This window comes from Trachurus trachurus (assembly GCF_905171665.1).
Source record: "Trachurus trachurus genome assembly, chromosome: 1".
Lineage (NCBI taxonomy): Eukaryota > Metazoa > Chordata > Actinopteri > Carangiformes > Carangidae > Trachurus > Trachurus trachurus.
In genome coordinates this window covers 24,294,780-24,316,266 of record NC_139891.1, presented here as the reverse complement: position 1 = coordinate 24,316,266, position 21,487 = coordinate 24,294,780, and the positions used below count along the sequence as shown (strand labels likewise).

General features: G+C 44.4%; 1 protein-coding gene across 7 annotated transcripts in view; it reads left to right on the top strand.

Annotated features, from left to right (window-relative positions):
- lrba (LPS-responsive vesicle trafficking, beach and anchor containing) overlaps window positions 1-21,487 on the top strand; it is a 191,645-nt gene that overhangs the window by 55,044 nt on the left and 115,114 nt on the right. For 5 of the 7 annotated variants that reach the window (XM_083982697.1, XM_083982702.1, XM_083982700.1 and 2 more), the window contains 12 exons: window positions 3,813-5,234; window positions 5,395-5,624; window positions 5,894-6,047; window positions 6,811-6,991; window positions 8,625-8,758; window positions 9,341-9,448; window positions 9,594-9,735; window positions 10,873-11,224; window positions 17,184-17,353; window positions 19,336-19,420; window positions 19,731-19,864; window positions 20,693-20,754. In XM_083982697.1, the coding sequence (XP_083838823.1) occupies window positions 3,813-5,234; window positions 5,395-5,624; window positions 5,894-6,047; window positions 6,811-6,991; window positions 8,625-8,758; window positions 9,341-9,448; window positions 9,594-9,735; window positions 10,873-11,224; window positions 17,184-17,353; window positions 19,336-19,420; window positions 19,731-19,864; window positions 20,693-20,754 (3,174 nt within the window). The remainder of the gene's footprint in view (window positions 1-3,812; window positions 5,235-5,394; window positions 5,625-5,893; window positions 6,048-6,810; window positions 6,992-8,624; window positions 8,759-9,340; window positions 9,449-9,593; window positions 9,736-10,872; window positions 11,225-17,183; window positions 17,354-19,335; window positions 19,421-19,730; window positions 19,865-20,692; window positions 20,755-21,487) is intronic. The other 2 variants (XM_083982701.1, XM_083982698.1) reach the window with 1 other exon arrangement.

Genomic DNA, 21,487 nt, shown 5'->3' with positions numbered 1-21,487 from the left:
TGGATCTGTTGCAGAGCCGCATTTAAGGCCAACATACATCATCTTAATGTACAGACTGCATCCTGAATCCATGACGTTATACGCTGCACCGCTCTCCCGCATAATTTCCATGGCGGTGCACTCTGAATGCAGCCCCCCATTTTTAATTGCTAAAAATGCTAAATGTCAAATTAAGCCCAAACTAATGGGGTAGAAGGTCTTGCTGTGTGATCAGTGGGAAAGAGGGAGGAAGAGAGAAAGAGACAGACTGCTGGTGCATTTAGAACAGGCTGTGCACTCAGAAAGCAGCTATGGATTACCAATCACTGCTCCCCACTACAGAAGATTAATGAGCGCCCGTGTAGCAGGCTAATTTAGAACAATAACGCCTAATTAATTACAAATAATCAGCTTCTTTCTCTCCCTTTCCTTTCTCCCTCTCCCAATGACTCACTTTCTTCCTCTTCCTCCACTGCAGTTTCTTTGCAGTTTTATTTTTCTTCCTTTTGATCTCTGGCTCTCTCGTTTTCTTTGTTTCTCTCTCTCCTTCTGTCCAAATAGCCTCAGGTGAAAAAGCAGCAAAGTGGGTCTAGCTTCCCCACCCTCACCCCCCCACCACTCGCTCCAACCACCAACCCATCTTTGACTTTCTGTCCTCCAAGCTCAGTGATTAATGTAGGGTCTTAAATTAGGCGTGGGAGGATTTGCCGATGCTGGACACGCACTCAGCACAGCCAGCAGACACTTACTAATAGTATCTACTGCTAATCTATGACTGCTTACATGGATGGGCTCTTCCTCAAATGCCACTGCAGACCATTGTCGTTATAGACTAGCAGTCTAGTCTACCCATATCAGATGGTAAGGAGACTGAAAGGGGTTAATAGGCCGTGAGCCGATGAACACGAGAGAGAAGGGAAAGTTTTGAACGAGGCACAGTTTGGTTAGATGTTGTAATCACCGTCCAGCAGAAACTTTTCTTCACAGGGTGAGAGTGTGAAGCAGTGGAAGAGATGGGTTTATAGGAAAGTGTGTGTGTGTGATGGCGTCAGCTGTGGTTTTCTCTTGGGTTGTTGGTGGTGCAAGAAGAAGCCACTAAAAGTGTGTTGTTCAACATGTTTATGACCTGTATCAGTGTTGATCAGGGGCGGAGTGGCCATCGGGAGGACCGGGAGATTTCCCGGTCGGCCGGCGGCCAATAAACTCAAGTGAGCCGGCCGCAAGCTGCCCTGCGTGGCCGTGTGGTGCTCACGAGTTAAAAATAACTTTTACCGCACGCTACCCTGATAACCTCCATGCTCTACCTCTACACCTGTTTATGGAAGTCCAACCATTATTTTTACCCCTTCATGTCTCTCTACCTCTCACTCATGGTTGCGGTAGTGAATCAGACTCTTATCAATCCAGCCTGCTAAATGATTTTTGTTTAGCCTCCTATCTTTATCTAATTATTTGTGTTCAATGTTACATAACTTTCATGACCACAAAATATAAAATAACCAGCAATTTAATTTGTTTGTTTGTTCTTAAACTAATGTTGAATGGTGCAAAGCCTCATGGGAAATGCGTCAGCCTATCACTGTGAAAGTTATCATTGAACTAGCGGCTACGGCTAAAAACAGATCGACTCACGGAAGCTACCCAGCAAACCTTATCAGTCCTGCCCGTGTGTTGCGTTATCTATAAGTTATATTAATTTAACAAGACAACACAGTCCGTGCTTTACTGTAAGTGGGCGGCGGTACGCGGACCGCGGTACCGCTACGAGCCGGAACCTCTCACATCACAGCAGCAGCTACTCTGTCTCCTCCACGAGCACCAAAGCATGTTGGTGAGTAGGACAAGACCCGAAACGAAACCGCGGCGTTTGCAGCGCGCTGTCAGTAAAATCAATTTGCAGAGTAGAGTAGTTGAGAGGGGGAAATAAAGGAGTAAACATGACTGGATGTAATGTTATGGTCAGCAGTGTTAAGTAGGCTAAATCTGCTTGGGAGGCACTAATTGCAGCTCTTTCACATTCTGTCATTTCTTTCTTTTCTTTTTTTTTTTGGCTAGATAAAAGTAACAATGTGTTAAAATGCACCAGAATATGGGAAATGGTGTAGCCTTTATAAAAAAAATTCTGGGGGAGGACCCCCAGACCCCCAATTAAGTTGTTTCACCCGGATTATTTTTTTTTTTGCATCTGGCACTCATATATTTTGCCATATGGAATGACACATAGCTCTGTTTGAGCGGTGAGCGGTAATATGTAAATGGTGTGTGTGTGTGTGTGTGTGGGGGGGGGGGGGGGGGGGGGGGGGGGGGGGGGGGGGGGGGGGGGGTAGTTGGGCCGATGGTGGGCCGGTGCGGTCAGAATTTTCCCGGTACATTTTGGTGCCCCACTCCGCCCCTGGTGTTGATCTTCAGTTTAACATGTCATTTTAACATTACACATGAAATACTGTCTGTTCTGCATTTTTTTTCAACAAAAACATGCTCAGGGTTTTTAGATATATTTTTCTAGTAATTTTACAGAAGATACACCCAAATGATATTTCCAAGTTTTACTGTTGTATTTTCAGCTGCCGTTGTATTTGTATTAAGAAAACTTTTGCCCCCGTGGAACATAGCGCCCATTTAAAAAGTAGTGAGTTTGCCAAACTCCAAGGTCAACAGTAAAATTATTCAGATCAATTTCCAGACCAGACTTCCTGGCTGCATATGTTTTAAAATACAGTTGTTTTTCACGTTTACTCACTTTATTTCACCCCCCAATAAGGCATTGTAGATATTTTTGGAGTGCTTGTGTGTACAACAGTGTTTTTCAACCTTGGGGTCGGAACCCCATGTTGGGTTGCCTGAAATTCAAGTGGGGTCGCCTGAATTGTCTAGTAATTGATAAATAAATTACTGATAAAAATATTTTTTTAACTAATTATTATTCTTTTTCAAATTATGATTAAAAAAACCACACACAATCTTAAACAACTGTATTCTATACTTTCACTTTCTCTAATATAAATCGAGTTCTAATAAAATGCAGCATATAAAAATATAATATCTGGCACATCTTGATTGATGAGGTAGCCAGAAATTTGTGATGTCAAAATGGGGTCCCGAGCCAAAAAAGTTTGGGAACCATTGGTGTACAAGCTTCTTGGCTGTGACTGTTTTTGTCCTGTCAGATTTAATGACACTGTGTCTTAAAGCAGAAGTAAGCTATATATTTGTGTTAATATAAGTCTTAAATAGTTATATATTCCGACGGCAATCACTTACATAGAGTGTTTGGACCGAAACACGGGTCTGTCAGTCACTCTGCTCTGAGCCGAGGAGAAAACTTTTCTCGTATCCTACAGTTTTTATCCAATGAGGAGAGAGAACGGCATGCAGGACTGTGTGTGCAGCCAAGGGACGCCGTGAATGTGGTGACGTAGGGACGAGGACTGTTATGGTGCGTTCAAGGCAACTCGTAACTCGTGTTTTTCCGACCTGTGAAGTTGTACCAGTTCGATCTGGTACGAGTTCACCGGTCGGAAGTTACGAGTGGCCGTTATAGTGACTTTCACAGGTAAAACAGGTCGGAAAAACACGAGTGGGTTGCCTGGAACGCTACAAAATCGTAAGTTGTGACTTGAAGCTGTAATTTACGGTTTCAAAAGCCTGCCTGGAACGCAGCATTAGCCAAAACGACCGGATCTGCTTTAAGTCTGACTATTTATTTTGGCAGTTAAAAGGTTAACATAACTAGGTGAAATGATGCCAAAAAGTATTACTTTTTAAACAATAGTCCAGTTGTGTAGATTGCTGGAGTTTCGTGCATCTGAATGTGTGATGTTTTGTGTTTGCAGGTAACCTTCGAGCAGCACAAGGAGAATCTCTCCCGCATGTTCCGTCAGTACCAGCGACAGGAGTCTGGCGCCTCTATCGGCGCCATCCGAACCGTCTCTGGTGCCAGCCAAAGCTCCGAGACGGCGCAGTGCGTCAACGGGCAGCCTGCGGAGGAGGCCGCCCCCTCCACTGTCATCGAGCTCACGGTGGACGAGCTGTCCCAGAAGTCCCCTGACTCAGCATCTAGCTCCACCGTCACCTCCAGCCCGCTGGAGACTGCGGACGAAAGGGGACAAACATCCATCACTGTGTCCAACATCCTGGCGAGGCCCGAGGAAGAGGAGCTCCAGGGTTCGTCCAAAGATGTCTCGGGCGATGGGAAAGAAACCGAAGCAACTGTGACGCAAAAAAGTGACGCGGAGGAGCAGAGTGAGGAGAACAATAAGCAGGAAGAAGGGGCCGAGGCTTCCACTGACAAGGAAGGTGATAATCTACAAACGATTGCTAGCAACCTGCCTGAAACAACTGACACTAAACCTGTAGAAGTGGTTAGCGACTCTGCTACAACAACTGCGGGTGACGATGCACAAATGACAACAGGCGATGAAAAGTGTGAACACAACAAAGATGAATCCTTAACCTCCATGACAGATGACTCTTTAAACGACGGAGAGATGGAAGCACAGGTGGCGTCAGAGCAAGAGAGTAGGACGGAGGCCGCAGCCTGTCTGGAGAACAGTGTGCTGGGTGGAGCGTCCGTCTTCAACGAGGACCTGGTGGACGTGTCATCTGTCAGCGACCAGATCCGCCCTAGTGATGCTGATGATAGCCAAGAGGAGTCCTCGTACGCCTCCGCCGCTGCCGGAGAGGAAGGGGAAGTCTTAAAAAACGAGGAAGGTAAACATGAAGATGATGGAGGCAATAAAAACGATCAGGAAGGACAGGAGTTGAAAACGGAAGAAGAAAAAGATGAGAAGCAGGAGGTTAGCGTGCATGAAAAAACCGGAGGGAGTGAAGCTGAAGAGAAACAGGTGTCTACTCTGGAGGGTCAGTCTCCTCCGGCGGAAACACCTGAACAGAATGTGACAGAAGCACCCAAAGACAAACTTAAAGACGAACAGTCTTCCCCCACGACTGAAACCACTACTTCAGAGCAGCAGCCCTCAGATACCACACTACCTTCTGCCGCCCAGGAGGATGCAGCATCAGCCTCCGCCTCATCCGGCCAGCCTACAGAGACCAGTGGCACCGCTGGACAGGAAACTGCGTCCACTGCCCCACAGAGCAGCAGCAGCAGCAGCAGCACCAGCGCCTCAAGCTCTGACCAGCAAAAGAGCGCCGACTCTACCAGCAAGACCAAAGAGATTAAAATCGCCAGACTGGACGTGTCCAATGTGGCCTTAGACACAGAGAGGCTTGAACTAAAAGAGGCCTCCGCAACAGTACGTATCTGTTTATTCTGCACAGTTACGCTTAAAAATTCACTGAAATGTTTTATAAAAGATTCAAATGTACATTTTTAGCAGCTAATTTAATGGAAACATCTTTGACAGGCCTACATCATGTCAAAGCTCATTGTGTATTACTTGTTCTTCTCTGTAGGAAACGGGCCAAGGTCAGCCGGCAGCAGCAGCAGCAGCAGCAGCATCAGCACCAGCAGCGGCAGCAGCAGGAGGGGGAAGTTCTTCAGGTCAGCCGAGAGACAGCAGCAGCACCTCGGCTCCTCGCTCCACCATGTTTCGCATCCCGGAGTTCCGCTGGTCCCACATGCATCAACGCCTCCTCACTGACCTGCTCTTCTCCATCGAGACTGACGTCCAGATGTGGAGGAGGTAAGGAAGCAACAATCTGCCGACTCCGCCTTTAGCTAATGCTTAAGCTAACAATAATTTTCTCAATTGATTAATGGAATAAAGATTTATTGAGCTTGCAAGTCTCTGAGGACTGAAGCAGAACTTTAGATTAGATTTAACCCAAATGTACAAACCTATGATCACAGTTTTATCTTTAAGGTTGCTACGCACTGTGTTGTTAACACTCGACTTTGTGTTGTGTTAACCAAGCAAACCCTCTTTGTTTTCTCGTTCTCTCTGTCTCTCAGTCATTCAACAAAGACAATTCTGGACTTTGTGAACAGCAGTGAGAACGTGGTGTTTGTCCACAACAGCATACACCTCATCTCCCAGGTGGTGGACAACCTCATCATGGCCTGTGGAGGCATTTTACCTCTGCTCTCTGCTGCCACCTCCTCCTCTGTGAGTCTCCCCCCCTGTGTGTGTGTGTGTGTGTGTGTGTGTGTGTGTGTGTGTGTGTGTGTGTGTGTGTGTGTGTGTGTGTGTGTGTGGCTGCATATGTAGCTGATGGCTCCAATCACAGGAAGTTATCCATCCACATTGACCTTTCTCAATTGCATTAGACTACAGTTAGCTTCTCCCTAACATTGTTAGTTTGTTGTTTTTGTTGTCTGACCTCAGTGACTGTGGCTCTTACACGAGTCCTTGCCTCTGCCGGTGACCCGAGCAGCCTGTCCACCAAACGGCTTGACGTCCAATTCCATTATAATTCAGTTACATTCACTTTAGTGTGGTCTGTAACTACATTTAAAATAAATGTGAAAAATTACAACCATACATTGGTGTATTTCCAGTAAAGCTGCTGCATATGTACATAACTTGTTTATATGTATATTACAACCGTAAATAATCGTTGGATATGTTTAAAAAAAAAAAGAAGAAATATGCTAAGGCTTAGAACCAACATATAAATGACCTGTAGTGTTGTTGTTGCTAAAGACAAGACAGTACGCCTAATGTGAGCTTTAAACGATTAAGAATAATGCAATGCTATTAAATTATGACATAAAATTACAGTTTTTTAATAATGTATAGCCATTTATATCACTGAAAACAAAATTAGATAATAAAATTGATTAAATAAAATCTTATCAGTATCTGCATCTATGATTACACTTACCCATGAATTCAATTTCTGTGTCATTTTTCCTCTCTCTACTACCAGCATGAACTGGAGAACATCGAGCCCTCCCAAGGCCTGGCGATAGAGGCTTCAGTCACCTTCTTACAGCGCCTCATCAACCTGGTGGACGTTCTCATCTTCGCCAGCTCCCTCAACTTCACCGAGATAGAAGCAGAGAAGAACATGTCGTCCGGAGGCATCCTCCGACAGTGCCTTCGCCTCGGTACCTCGCTCATTCTTGCCCTCCCATTTTCCAGATGTTTAGCTGTCTTTTCTTCTCATCTGCGTCCACTCATTGAACTTCCGTCTTTTTATCTCCTCCTTTTACTAAGCCCTCTGTCCTCCCCCCTGTTCATCGATCCGCCTCATATCAGCCGGCAGTAGCCTCTGGTATAAGCCCCAGTCATGGCTCCCTGTAGCCTTTTTGACCCTCCCTCCTGTATTCTCCCTTTCCTCTCCTCCTTCCTCCTCTTCATCACCTTCTGCTGTTCTCATCCCCTCGCCTCCTTCACTCTGCTCGTATCAGCACTCTCTTATCTTGTTATTATAACCCCTCTGCGTGGCAACGCTCTAAAATGGCTGCTATCATGATGTAGTGAGTTCTCCATAATGGCCTTGGCTGTACTGTACTGCTGCGTAGCCCGAGGCCTTTTCTCTGGCTCCTGTTCCAGGCTATTAAAGTTTCCTCTGACAGCATCAAAAAGCTGAGCCTCGCTCTAGCTGAATAAAATATATTGAAATTCTTACATTATTAATTTTCAATGGTGAACCTTTTCTGCAAACACAGATCAACACGGTCTACGCTCACACTTGCTTGGAAGCGGTGCACTGATTTAAATAATTTCTTCCATGCTTTGTTCTATATATGTAATGGTGCATGTGCAGGTATCTGCTTTTGCTTTTAGATGCTCATTAGAGAAAATGTTTCATACAAAAAGGCCGTCAAAATGCAAACATGTTGTACGGAGAGCACTTCTCCTCTCAGATATTATCCCGCCGTTGCGGCTGCTGTTGGGTTTTTGCAGGAAAGCGATGCCACCGTACCACAAGTCCAGTTTTAGAAAGCAGCCGTTATGAAATGAATATTTGATGAGGTATGTGCTCCCCATTGCTGGCACCTAATCTGATTTTGGAAGACTGTAACAAGGTTTTAGCGTCTCCACCCCTCCCTGCCCCCTCTTTTTTATAAATGGTCGTATGAAAGAGTAGTCCTAATGGAAAAAGCGAGCCCATTTCCAGACGGAATAATTCCCTCCTTCGTAATCTAAATGGCTGAGAGTTAACATTTGTCAGTTGTCAAGCACAGAGCAGTGGGGGGTTGGGAGGGGCTCAAACAGGAGAGCAGTACATTAGATTACAAATGGTAAGTGTGCCAGTTCTGAACCCACCTAAACTTGTCAGAGCACAAGATATTTTTTTTGCGGGCGAAGGACACGTCTCGCTGCCTACTCAGCATGTGCACACCCCAGCAGTGTCATTTGTTATGGGAGCTGCACGGTGGATGTGATTCAAGAGCACACCCTTGCACTGTGACCTTGGGAGGAGAGGTGGAGCAGGGAAGAGTGAATGATGCTGCCAGAGTTGGCCAGAGCACTGACCTTGTTGTGGCCCCCACTTTTTCTTCCTTTTTGTTTTTGTCTCTCTCTCGGCTGCTCCTCGCACGGGTTTTCTCAGTTTTTTTTTTACGAGCTGGATTCTCACATTCTCATTTTTCTTTTACGCATTTGCTTTGGGTGTCATCTCTTTGGAAACAATGTCAACATACTGTAATTGGTGTACATAATTTCTCTCGGAGTGACTTTATTTACATTTTCTCTCCTAAAAAACCTGTTTCTCTCTCTCTCTCTCTCCCCCAGTGTGTGCAATGGCAGTGAGAAACTGTCTGGAGTGTCAGCAGGCCCAGTCCAAGCAGGGCACAGAAAGCTCAGCCTCAAACTACACGGCCATGCCCAGCACTGTGCTCGGAACGGCCAAGTCTGCCGCTGCACAGGCAAGTGATCCAGATCATATCCTCGCCTCATTTTTAAAAATAATTCTCCCTCAAAATGCAAAAATAACCCTGTACATCTCAGTGATCTTCTACTGGTCTCCCTTACTGGTTTTCCATTTGTGTTATTTTGCACTTGAAAACAGAAACATCCTTTTCCCGTACTCCGTGGTGAACCAGAAGCAGCTTTGTCCTTTGTCCCGCTCACCAACGACAACCAAGTGTTATTGCATTAGCTCATGTCTTATTATATTACCACACTGGTTGCTATTTGTTACACTACACTTGGATTTTGTCATTGCCCCTTTGATTTGATACAGTGACTTCCAGTAAAGTCATGTTGTTCTTCCCTGAACCGGGTGTTAAAGCTCATTTATAATGCAGTGGCTCTATAGAAAAGCCATTATGTTAAGGACACGATCCCAGGAGGAATGGCTTCCCTAAGCTGTGAAACCTTAACCTACCCCATGAAGTGCACATGAATAACTGAACATCCTGACTGGTATAGAAGTGAATGTGCTTTTGCGGACTTTGCTTTTGGACAGTAACATGTGGTAATAGTTTCATTTTCATGCACGCACGCAGAGTCCTGTCGATGCGGTGACAGGTGGAATGTCTCCGGTCAGGGACCTGGACCGGCTGCTCCAGGACATGGACATCAACCGCCTCAGGGCCGTCGTCTTCAGAGATATTGTGAGATGCCCACCGGACACATTCACACATATGTTGTATGCACATAATGCACCAAGCAAGGCAGCATCTATATGAATTTACTTTTCTGAAGAAGAAACGCACACGCGCAGTGCACAGATCGTTTAGTGTGTGTTGTTTGTTCCAGGAGGACAGTAAGCAGGCCCAGTTTCTGGCTCTTGCTGTGGTCTACTTCATCTCGGTCCTCATGGTGTCCAAGTACCGTGACATCCTGGAGCCCCACAATGACAAGAAACACCCACAGCGATCCCAGTCTGCCAGGAGCACAGGTATACAGAAGCTCTGGGGGAAAAAGTTCCACCTGAAATATTTATCCAAATAAAGAAACATTGTGGCGTGAAGCACTGCAGCGGTTTCCAACATTTCTTTTGCTCGTGACCCCTGAAATACAAACAAACGTTTCATATTGCAAGTCAGTCGTAGAGTGTTTTTCTCTCTTGTGGTGCAGGTTTCATGTAAATAATTTATACAGTATGATAAAACTGTACAATATTAAAGGGACAACGAGGAGTTTTGGAAAAGCGAAGTGTTTTCACACTACATTTATGAGCCTCCGCGCGCATCGTAGAATTCTTCGACCGGCGCAAGACGGACTCATGTTTTCATTCATCAAGAATTAAAGTCAGAGGTTCAAAGAGGTTCAGTTACCGTCGTAGTCCCGACTCCCGACCATAAACAGCGATTCGGCGGCGTTATTCTCATGAGCGTCCGCGAAACCGAAAGTAAGGAAATGCTGGTCGGCTCGACCAGCATTTCCACCACCACTAATAATAACAAAATAACGATAGAGACAAAACGATATATTTATCGAAAATGGGCCCATGAACAAGTGTGGGTAGCGGAGATTCATCCACATTAACGTGAGACTTTTTTATAACCAAATAGAAACTCCTCATTGTCCCTTTAAGTTATACAAAAATACAATAACCCCCTAACCCAGTGGTTCCCAACCTTTTTTGGCTCGTGACCCCATTTTGACATCACAAATTTCTGGCAACCCCCCCTGTCAATCAAGATGCGCCAGCTCAGATGTTATGCTCCAATTTATTTGAACTCGATTTATATTCAAGAAAATGAAAGTATAGAATACAGTTGATTAAGATGTGGTGTTGGTTAAAAACATATTATCAGTAATTTTATCAATTACTAGAAATTTCAGGCGACCCCATTTGAATTCCAGGCGACCCCACGTGGGGTCCCGACCCAAAGGTTGAAAACCACTGCCCTAACCCAAACCCAGTCTAGAAAGTGTACATACTGTTAGTTCTGTCCAGCAGTAGCAGTATTTTATTTTTCCACCTTTGCTTCTCCCAAGGTTCGGGAACCACTGCTGTTGTTAATCTTCCATATCATGTAACTCAAGTGCTCACACTCACACTTCATTATTTTTTTTGTGTTCATCTTAGACAGCGGTGCCATTTCTGCCGGACTGGAAGTAGAGAACGGCGTCTCTCTCCGGCGCTACGACTCTGGCATCGGTGACGACCACACCTCAGCCGCGGCGAGCGAGGCGGACCTGTCATCCTCTGGCGCGACTCACGGTCCAGACGCCATCTCAGAGGCCCTGTCCACGCTGTCGTCTGAGGTCAGATCCTCTCTGCCCGCTGATTCAAAGGGCAAGAATGTGAAGGACATCCTGCGCAGCCTCGTGAGCGCTCCAACTGATGATATCATGGTGGACCCGAGCCTGCTGCCACCGGCGTTCCTCGGAAGTGTGGGCGAAGCCGCTCGAGAGTCGTCGCAGTTCCTATTTGATAGGTGAGCGCACAGGTTCACGCTTAGTATACACACTTCTTGCTGCGGTGTCTGTGGGAAATCCTACGTCTCTGCTGTGCATACTGGTGATTGTGGGAAAAAAAAATCTGGACGGAAATTCCCCCTGTCCTTGACATGGGTGTAGTCCTGACAGCTTCATCAGTTTCTCAAGAGCCCATATGGTGAATACTCTAGTGACTCTCGGGCTTCACAGTTGACAGTTTCATGCCATTTATCCCAACATAACTGCAGGGTACTTTTGAAAGTCAGACCTTGAAGACATCTCAGCTTGGTATCCTCCGAGGAGGCTTTGTTGGATCTTGAAAAAACATTCTGTAACAAAAACCGTTTTGAACCGGGGGAATCTTAGTCTCCGACTCTTCCCCTCTTACTCCCATTGTTCTTTCTTTGAGCTGTCGTTGCAAGTCCTCATCCCGAGCAAACGGCCTTACAAAGAACCTGTCTTAAGGAAAACAGGAGTCATGTCTGGGATGGAGAGACGAAGCTGGCAGGAAGCTGTTTCTTTTCACTGTGTCACTGATATTTAACGATTTTCTTTTTCATCTCTCCTGCCGCTCGTCTCTCCCTGTCTAACATTCAAAAGGGGTCCCCCCCCGCCCCCCCTCCTTCTCTCCGGCATAAAGGCTGTATAATTTGCATTACTCCTGGAGGTGCTGTGGGGGAACAGTCAGGAGTAAAGGCTTCAAACGCAGAGCCGGGGTACTGAAGCCACAGACGGACCCAGGTGAGAGAGGATGGTCACCGGTCTGGTTTGCATTTGGAGCGTTGATTCTGAGACAAACGGCACAGGGAGGGGGAGGGTGGTAAAAGAGTGAGAGGGAGAGAGATGGGAGAAGAAGTCTCCACGGGGGTGATGTCAAGTCAAGGTTCTCATGTATTGGGGAAAACATTTCTCCGCTTCTCTCTCCTGCACTCACTTGCGCACACACACACACACACACTCATACAGACACAGTCGGTCTGCCTACCCCCAACTGTGGGAATTCCACGGCATCTCTGTGATCGCGTGTCTTTATCTGAGGAATGCTTTGTCAGGTCTCAGGGCGCTCCTCATATCAGGGGGATTAGACTGGCTCCTGTCCGCTGAGCACACTCAGTAGGAAGAGAGGACGTCAGGAGAGCTGGAGAACATAGACTAACAGCTTTGCTCGCTGCCTATGGGAGCTTTTTCATGAAAGGTATACAGCCCAGGCACAGAGACAAACCAAACCTTCACCCCAGCTTCCCTTCTTTTAAAAGAGGACAGCGACTAGTCTCTGGACACATGAACGTCTTGATGATTTTCAATAGCAGTTTAGGGATGAACCTCAGTAATATTCAACATTTTTTGTTTTCCCTTAAAAAACACCAAAACCAACAGTGTTCTTTTTAGTTTTCTTTGCAGCGACGGAGAGGGGATGAACAGGAATAAATCACAGTTAACAGGCTTTGACGGCAGAGACAATGCTTTGTTAATTGTGGTCTTTTTGCAGGATTTGCGGACAATATGAAAATACAGAACACCACTGGCCTTATCCTATAATCTCGCCATTTTTTTTTCTCCAGCTAATCCTCAAGTCTGTAAAATGTCCAAACACAGTGAAAAATGATGATCACAATGTCCCAGAGCCCAGGGCAACATCCTCAGACTGTTTCTTTTGCCAGACCAAATGATTTAAAACACCCAGTTTACTGTAATATCTCTCTGTCAAAATAACCCAAATATCCATTATTTTTTCTCCATTGACTTTAAATCTATATTATTACTTTACTAATCTCCTCAATTACAATTCGTCATCAGCCTGCAGTCTCTAGTCCTAACCCTTACAAATTGTACCCACCACAGATACAGCTATGTTCTAACGGTGTTTATTATCTTGTTATAATGGCTCCATCACTGTGCAGCGTCTCCCACTAACCAGTAAGTCATCCAGTGTGACCAGTTCAAACCAGTGCTGACATTCTGGACTGACATCTCCTGCCAAAACATGGCAACTTTCTGCTCACCCTGAGGATTGGATTTATGAGTCCAATGCATGTAAAAAGCAGGGATCTCCCAGATAAAAACTGGGCGGTGGGTCACAGGGTGAAGTATCCCTCCTGATTTATTTTCTAGTGGAGACCTGCTGGATTTCTCCCATCCATTTCTCAGCCATGCCCCTGTTATGACAGCCAGTCTGCAAATATTTGCTGACACTAACCAGAGCTAAACAGTGTCATTGTACAAGGCGGTGATTTAGACTGCATGGTTCAGCAGAATATGTGTGTGTGTTGGACACTGGGATATACATGGTGTAGTTGTTTGCATTCCTGGCAGCAGAGTCTGTGTGCATGAGAGAGCTGATGTACAGATGAGTTGTGTGTTGATGGTGAAGTGTTGTTAACGTACCGCTCAGGAGGAGAGGGTGAGCGTGTCGGACGCAAACAAAACTTAAACAGTGAAAACTTTCCTTTTTATATCTTGGTCAACAATTTGCAAAAGTGAGAGTGTGAGAAATTTACCACCGTGGATTCAACAGATTCACACCAAGTCCACCTGCTGTGATTTACTGAGAGCACACTCAGTGGTGATCCCACATGTAACCACAGCTCTTCTCTAACTTTATGTCACTGGCTGTAAAAATCTGTTATGTGGATTAATATTACTAGTGAATGATGGACGTGGTACTGTAGTAATGTGTGCGTAAATGCGACTGGCTTATGGAAATTAAATTATTATTAGATTATTAAACCATAAATAAAACCAAATGCAGCTAAAATATTTAATGTTTAAATTACACACAGATTGTAGTCTATTAATCAGCTATGCACTACAAGCTTCTTTTTCCATAAACCAAGCCAATGTTGGCTGTACAGACTTAAAATTTAGGTCTATTTCACCTGTAGTATTTTTCATATTTACATATAATTTATAAAAGTTAAATAGGGTTAGGGTTTTTCTGCCAGTCCAGAAAAAAATCTCATCATTTTCTATCGCTTTTTTAGCCTCTTGTCTGAAATAAGTTACATGCTGCCACAATACTGTGCAGCACACACAAAAACATTGAGAACAAAATATTGAGATGTGTGCTTTTCTCATGCTTCGTGGACCCTCAGGTCACAGTTGTTCCACTCATAAATCACTGATGGCATCCAGGTAATGTCCCTCCCACACCAGCCATCATCATCCAATCACAGCTGGACAGAGTGTCAGACGCCATCGTGGACTAAATTAGAGTTGATTTTGAAAGTAGAGCGTGTGTGCAAATGTTTCTGCGTGTACGGTCAGTGAATAACATTTTGAACATTTACATGCACATGGTTGTTTGAAACGAGGTGAAAGAGATCAAAGCTCTGCTGCCCCCCCCTCTCTCTCCCAACCCACCCTTTTACATGAGCTGTCTGTGAGGTTAATACTCTAGAGAGTGGTATTTTAACACACACACACACACACACCACTGACACTTCCTTACTCATTCTTGCACTTATTTAAGAAAAAACAACAGCCTGATATAGTGGAGATTACTGGAATCACAGTGCTTACTGCACTTATCCATTGTAGGTTAAAGCCTTTAAATAATTCAGCCTCGGCCTAGTGAACACACACAAACACAGAGACACACACAGACACAGAGACACAGACACATCCACTGCCCTGAGCTCCTGTTTGTGGGTTGAGTGGGACCGCTGACGGCTGATTAATCGACTGGGGCGGCCCACTCATGATAAGTGTGGCTAATGACCTGCTGAATAATTCACTGGGCCTTTGCTGGGGGAACAGATGGAAGGCCAAACATATACACGTACATGTTCACTGGCAGACTCGTACACACTTGTGCACTCATGCATTTATTTGTACACTCATATGCATATATTCAAATATTTGTGGACACACACACATACACACACACACGCGTGCACTCCCAGCCTCCACACAGCAGGAGTCCTCCGTGTGTCTCCTGCTGTTGACACCTGGGGTGCTTCACGTCTGCACCGCCCTGGTTCCCTGATACCACCACCCAGCCCCACTCGCTATCTAAACACAAGGAAAAAAAGTTAGCAGATAATTTTATCTCCAACCTTTCCCTGGCTATCAAAACAGATTTCATTCAGCTGTATCACTACTTCAGTTTTTATGTATCACTCTGGACCTTCTCAGTATTGCGTTTTGTATTTTAAACACAACTGTCAAGCCACTGGGATCCGTATGCAGCTCTGTTATTCTCAAATCATAGATCACTGGAAGCAAAGGTCAACTGTCAGGGTTTAACATTCACAGTAACTTTAATAGATCTGATCAGCTGCCTTAAATCAACTGAGAACAGCCTTTGATACTGCAGCCAGTTACCTGTCTGCACCACAGGGAGCCAGATTCAACTATCCCTTCACATAAAAGCATGCGCACACACTCACTGTGGGAATGTGCAGGTATGCATGCCAGCCCTGTTGTCTGTATGCTCCCAGTATTTTCTTTCCATATTTAAATTTTCTGCATTTGATGCATGCTTGCCTATCTTGATAAGCCCGGATTGGTTTGTGTTTCTGAGAGGGAGCAGTAGCCAGTGATTAGAGCCTGCTTCCCCTATGTCAGCACTGATAAGCAGGTCCAGGCTCTCTTTGATATGGCCAGTGGTCTGTCAGAGCCCTGGTTTAAACTGACAGCTTATCTGCATGCTGCTCTCCTCCCATCTGCTGTTCGCCGGATGCGACTTGAACTCCACTCAGTTGTACCACATCACTCCGCGAAACACTTCCTGTTACTTTACACCAGGGACGACTAAAGATGCAGCAGTATCGTTTCCCAGATAACTGTGTGTAAAAATGTAAAGTAGCTGTCAGGGATTTGTAATCATCAGAGTTGATGATCAAAAAATTATTTTAATTGAGTCAAAATAATTGTTCACAGTTTTAATATTTCTATTGATTAGTTTAATCGAGTATTGTGTTCGTAGTGGATTTTTTTGATCGTGTTAATTGTGAATCTAAATCCGTGTGTGCTAAGTTTGTATAACAAACCAAAATGTTTTTTTTCAGTTCTAACTGTTCAGTTCTCTGCTGAAGTGCTGGGAGAACATAAACATTGAAAGCATGTATCACATGATACAACTTTTATATTGATATTTTTGGTCTCTAGGGCTTACTTTAAATTTAAAAGGTATTTTATTTCTGCGAAGGACAGCAGCTGTATACTCTAGTCTAGTAATACAACAATTAAAAACTGATTAATCAAGAAGTTACAATTTGTTCAATTAAAAGGTGTTTTTTTTTTTTTTTTTTTTAAGAAATGCTGTTTTCTAAAAGAATGTATTAAAAGAACTATTGATTTTGATATTTGCACTAAAGCATTTGCACTGGTATCATTAGGCACGTGTATGAGCCCTATTTAGAAGGATTACATTCAGTTATATGAAATACAGCCTGGCAAGTGCAAGTGTACAAAATGAATAAAAAACGGCTTCATCTGTCTTTTGTATCAAACCAAGGTTTGCACCTAGTCTACACAGCAGATGTTGTAATGCTCTTATTTTAATGAAGGCTCTGTCTATGATGGATAACTACAACTACTGATATATTTTCACTGCATGTAAAATTAATTCTTGATTCCCGCCGCATGAAATAGTTCCCAGAAAGCCTGAGATACTGAGAGAGAGACTTTCTCTCTCTAGACTAAAAAAGCAGAGACTGAATCTGAACCAAAAACGTGTTTTCTTCACAAGGCAGGTGCATTTTATTGGTAAACACTTGGCACATTAGTGCAGAGGAAAGACTTCTGATACAAACTATTTTAAAATGATGCATTCATCCACAAACGTGGAACACCTGCAGAAAAGTTGCACAGTAGTAACTCTTCTAGTCTAATGGGGTGATGACAGAGTTGGTGTTCCTCCAGCCAGACTGTACCTGAGAGTCTCAACCATCAGCGTTTTCTCACGAAGAATTTCTGTCTGGGTTACAATTAAATTTACAATTTGTGTCTTTACAGAAGTGTTGCTGTTGCACCCAAGAAACCCGGCATGAAGCCATCTTCAGGAACGTCCACTCCTGTCCCAGCAGCCACTGCTGCATCGGTGTCTGCTGAGACGCCTATGGACAGCGTCGCTGTTGTGTCCTCTGGTGACGCCTCCCAGAGCGCCTCCACGGACTCTGCACCTAGTGAGTGTACACACACACACACACACACACACACACACACACACACACACACACACACACACACACACACACACACACACACACACACACACACACACACACACACACACACACACCAAGTGTTACTGTGAGGGACAGCGAAGTCATAGCCTGGATGAGTCGGCTATGAAAGGCAATATTTATTTATAGATTGTGCTTCTTTGTGCGTCTGGCAGGAAAATGTTGCTGTGTTTGCACAATGTAATCCAGTTATGAAAGGCTGGAGAGAACAACCGGAAACATTACAATTACACTAATTCAGCTATATTTTAGCTTTAATAAGATTATAAGTTAAGACTTCAGAATAAAAACATGTGAATATTTTAAAAACCTGAAAAAAATGCAAAAAATAAATATTATTTGTGTAAATACAAATGTTGGAAAAAAGTTTTTGTGTATTTTTTTTTTACTATAAGCCTGACATTAGGAAAATAGTGATGTCTGATACAACTGAATTTAGTTGAATGAATTAAATAATTGAAGACATTTATTTTAATCACAACTTTATGAGCACACTAACTCTCCTTTATTTACTCAGTCAGCAAGCACAATAAATAATGTCTAGCTTTTTTTTGTTACCTCTCTGCCTGTGTGACTGTGTATAAATGTGCAACGTTTTTCACTAAGGAGTCTGTGTGTGTTTAAGAAGCGGGAGAGGGAGTGTTATTTGTGGGGGGGAGATGAGATATTACATTTACTTGGATGGCGAGTTTGTGTTTGTTGCGTGTGCATGTGAATAACTGTTGAAGCTGTATGCATCAGTTTCCTGGTGTCAGTGAGCAGTGTTGGGTAAATATGCTTAGTGTGTGTGTGTGTGTGTGTGTGTGTGTGTGTGTTTTAGTGGAGCAGTGGGAGGACTAATGGAGACGTTCATTCACTCTTTTTTTCTGGTTTGAAGGAGCTATTTCAGCTTGAGAGGGACACTCTCACCAGGCCCACATGGCGCTGCTTAACACCTTACACACACACACACACACACACACACACACACACACACACACACACACACACACACACACACACACACGCACACACACACAAACGCACGCACAAACACATGCACATTCCAGCCCACATTGCACTGTCTGTCATTCCTTAAGAGTTATCCCCGCTTGGAGACTGTCCTGGCTGGAAAAACAAGCCCGCTGAAACACCAGAGGAATCCCCCTCCTCCATATTCAGCTGGGCATTAGCTTATTTATGAGCCATAGGGAAGCAAATTTACTGCCAGATCAATCAAACATGGACTTTGTACCTTGTGCTCCTCTGTTTCCAGAATGAAGTCGTAAAGCACCTTTTAGTTGTATAATGAAACAGTCACAAAAACAGTCCAGAGGGGTAAATTGGTATGTAATGACTTTATGAGGAAAAACAATTGGAAAGGAAAAAATACACAGCCATTTTTTTTTCATCATCTCACATTCCAACACAGGTGTAACACTAATGATAATACACACACAGCATTTGGAACAAATACTTGTCTATACACATTGCACATGTGTTTTATATATGGCTCTCAAAGAAAACAGCATCCAGATATGATCACATTGTTTAAAGTATGACTCCAGCTGACAGTGAAACCTTATCAGCCTTTCAGTGCGCAGCTTAAAGGTTTCCATCATGAAAACCTCATGATGGACATATTGTGCTCGGAGTACATCATCCACTATCTAACCATAAAATTATACTTGTACCCCCGATGTCCCGATTTGACCATAAATCCCCCTCTTCTATACATTTGAATGGAGACCATTGTATTATTTCATAAGAGGCATGTTTCCTTACAGGTTTATGTGCTACCATGGCTGTATAATGAATTGCTATGTGTATGTGTGAGTTTGTGTGTGAGTGCGTGCGTGCGTGTGTGTGTGTGTGCGTGTGCAGCGTCCTATTCTTGTCCAACATCCAGACTAATAACAGAGTTCTTTGGTTTCTCCCTGTAGCAGGCGGCCAGGTTCCAGCCAGCGCTAGCCTGCCATCTGTCCCCCCACTCTCCCCTGTGACCCAGAACACAGCCCCCAATATGAGGTGATTCATCTTCTTTTCTCCCTCTCTTTCCTTCTTTCTTTCTCTCTCTCTCTCTCACACACATACACACACACACACACACCGTCACCTATTTATGCACATGAGCACACACAGTCAGCTATTTATGCATCTTCACTGATTGTCGCTTTGTGCTTATTCCAATTTTTCTCTGTTCACATGAAAAACAGGTTTTATTAATTTTTTTTATTTTTTATTTTGCAATTTCTAGAATTTATTTGAAGTTTTATGCCAATTATTTTTTTGTTTTACTCATCACATGCTCTTTCATTTCCAAACCCTTTATTTTTAGTATCTCTGAGCGCCTGGAGCACGCTCTGGAGAAGGCGGCTCCTCTGCTGAGGGAGATCTTCGTGGACTTTGCCCCCTTCCTGTCTCGGACCCTGCTGGGCAGCCACGGGCAAGAGCTCCTCATTGAGGGCACAAGTAAGTCCAAAATCATGACGACACATCTCGGATGCTGGTTCACTGGCAGGCTACACCTGTTCCCCGCCGCTGTGGTTTTTTGTTTTGTTTTTGAGGATGACATGACATTGTCACGACTGTCCTTGCAAACCTTCAGGACGCTGCTCCCTATAAATACTGCCCTCATTTAAATTAACAACACATCTACGCTGTTGTTAGTCCAGCACTGTGATGAGTGCACGTTGGGCCCAGAGCTGGTAGTTGTGCTGAAGGTTTCCAGGGGGGGGGGGCAGGTCAGAGGCCAGGCCACTAATAGCAGTGTTTGGGATGTCTGCTGCCACCAAACAAAATGGAAAGTTGATTGATAGCTGCAGGGGTCCTGAAGAGAAGGCAGGGGGAGGTGTGTGTGTGTGTGCATGTATTTGTGTTTGTCTGCATGTGTGTCCATGTCATATGAAGAGCAACCGAAAGACCAAAGGCTACTCTGCCTTCTCACCGTCTGTGCTCCCACAGCAGACTCTGGACACTCTAGTGGCCCCCTGCCCTCTGAAAGCCTAGGGATTGCCATGAGGGATCAATGAAACATATGCTGGCCAAGTAATACAAGGTCCAAATATGTATTAGTTTACAGTAACATCATGTCAGCTCATTAGGCCCATCAATACTTTCAGCTCCCTTGCAGATGGCACAATGTTAGGTAATGCGAGTCTGTATGTGTGTTATTTCGTACGTTTATGTTTTCACAATTATCCAAGAAGATTAACAAAGTTAAAAAAAACAAAAAAAAAAAAACACACACACACAAAAATGATTGTTTATTCTCACTCACTTTGTTTCCTGTTCCTCCAGGCCTGGTGTGCATGAAGTCCAGCAGCTCTGTCGTGGAGCTCGTCATGCTTCTGTGTTCACAGGCAAGTCTGGCATCTTTATCTTTTCTTATCCTCTTCCTCCACTCCTCCACCCCCAGATCATGGCTCACCTTGAGTGCAGTAAATCCACACAGCACCACAGTGGACACAGTGAGCCGTCCAGAGTCTTATCTTTCCTCCACACTGCCTCGTCCACCTTTTCCACATACGCCCCATCCCCGAGTACGGGCTAGAGAAACCGGAGAGAAGGCATCTATGGCCACAAATATTGGTTTGAGGGTCAAGGGTGGCCGACCTGTCCGCATCACCTCTGACCCGAGCGCTGGCCCTCGTGGCCTCGGCCAAACTGATGAGGAGGGATAATGTAGATTTGATGGTGCTTTGCATTGATTATCCTTCTCCTCTCTGTTGTCTTGTGGGTGTTTTGTTGCCAAGTTTATTTAGCTGCTGCCGGATTCATGAATACTAATTCGAGGATCATAAGCAGGCGTGGGCAGATCAATGATCAGAGATGTCAATACATCACTCCAGGATGGCTGATTAGCATTAGGTGACATAAGGCTGCCGACGGCTGCTTCGTTTACTCTGTGTGGATATTTACTCGTCAATTCGTTTCTTACAAAAACTGTATTTATTCAGTTTAGAGACTTATTTTCATAGTGTAACACACAACTGCCCTCATATACACACAATGACAAGGACAACAGATAATAACTCCCCTCTGGCCCGGTTTGTTTGTCTTGGCTATTTAAAGCACCTCATGAAAAAATCAAAG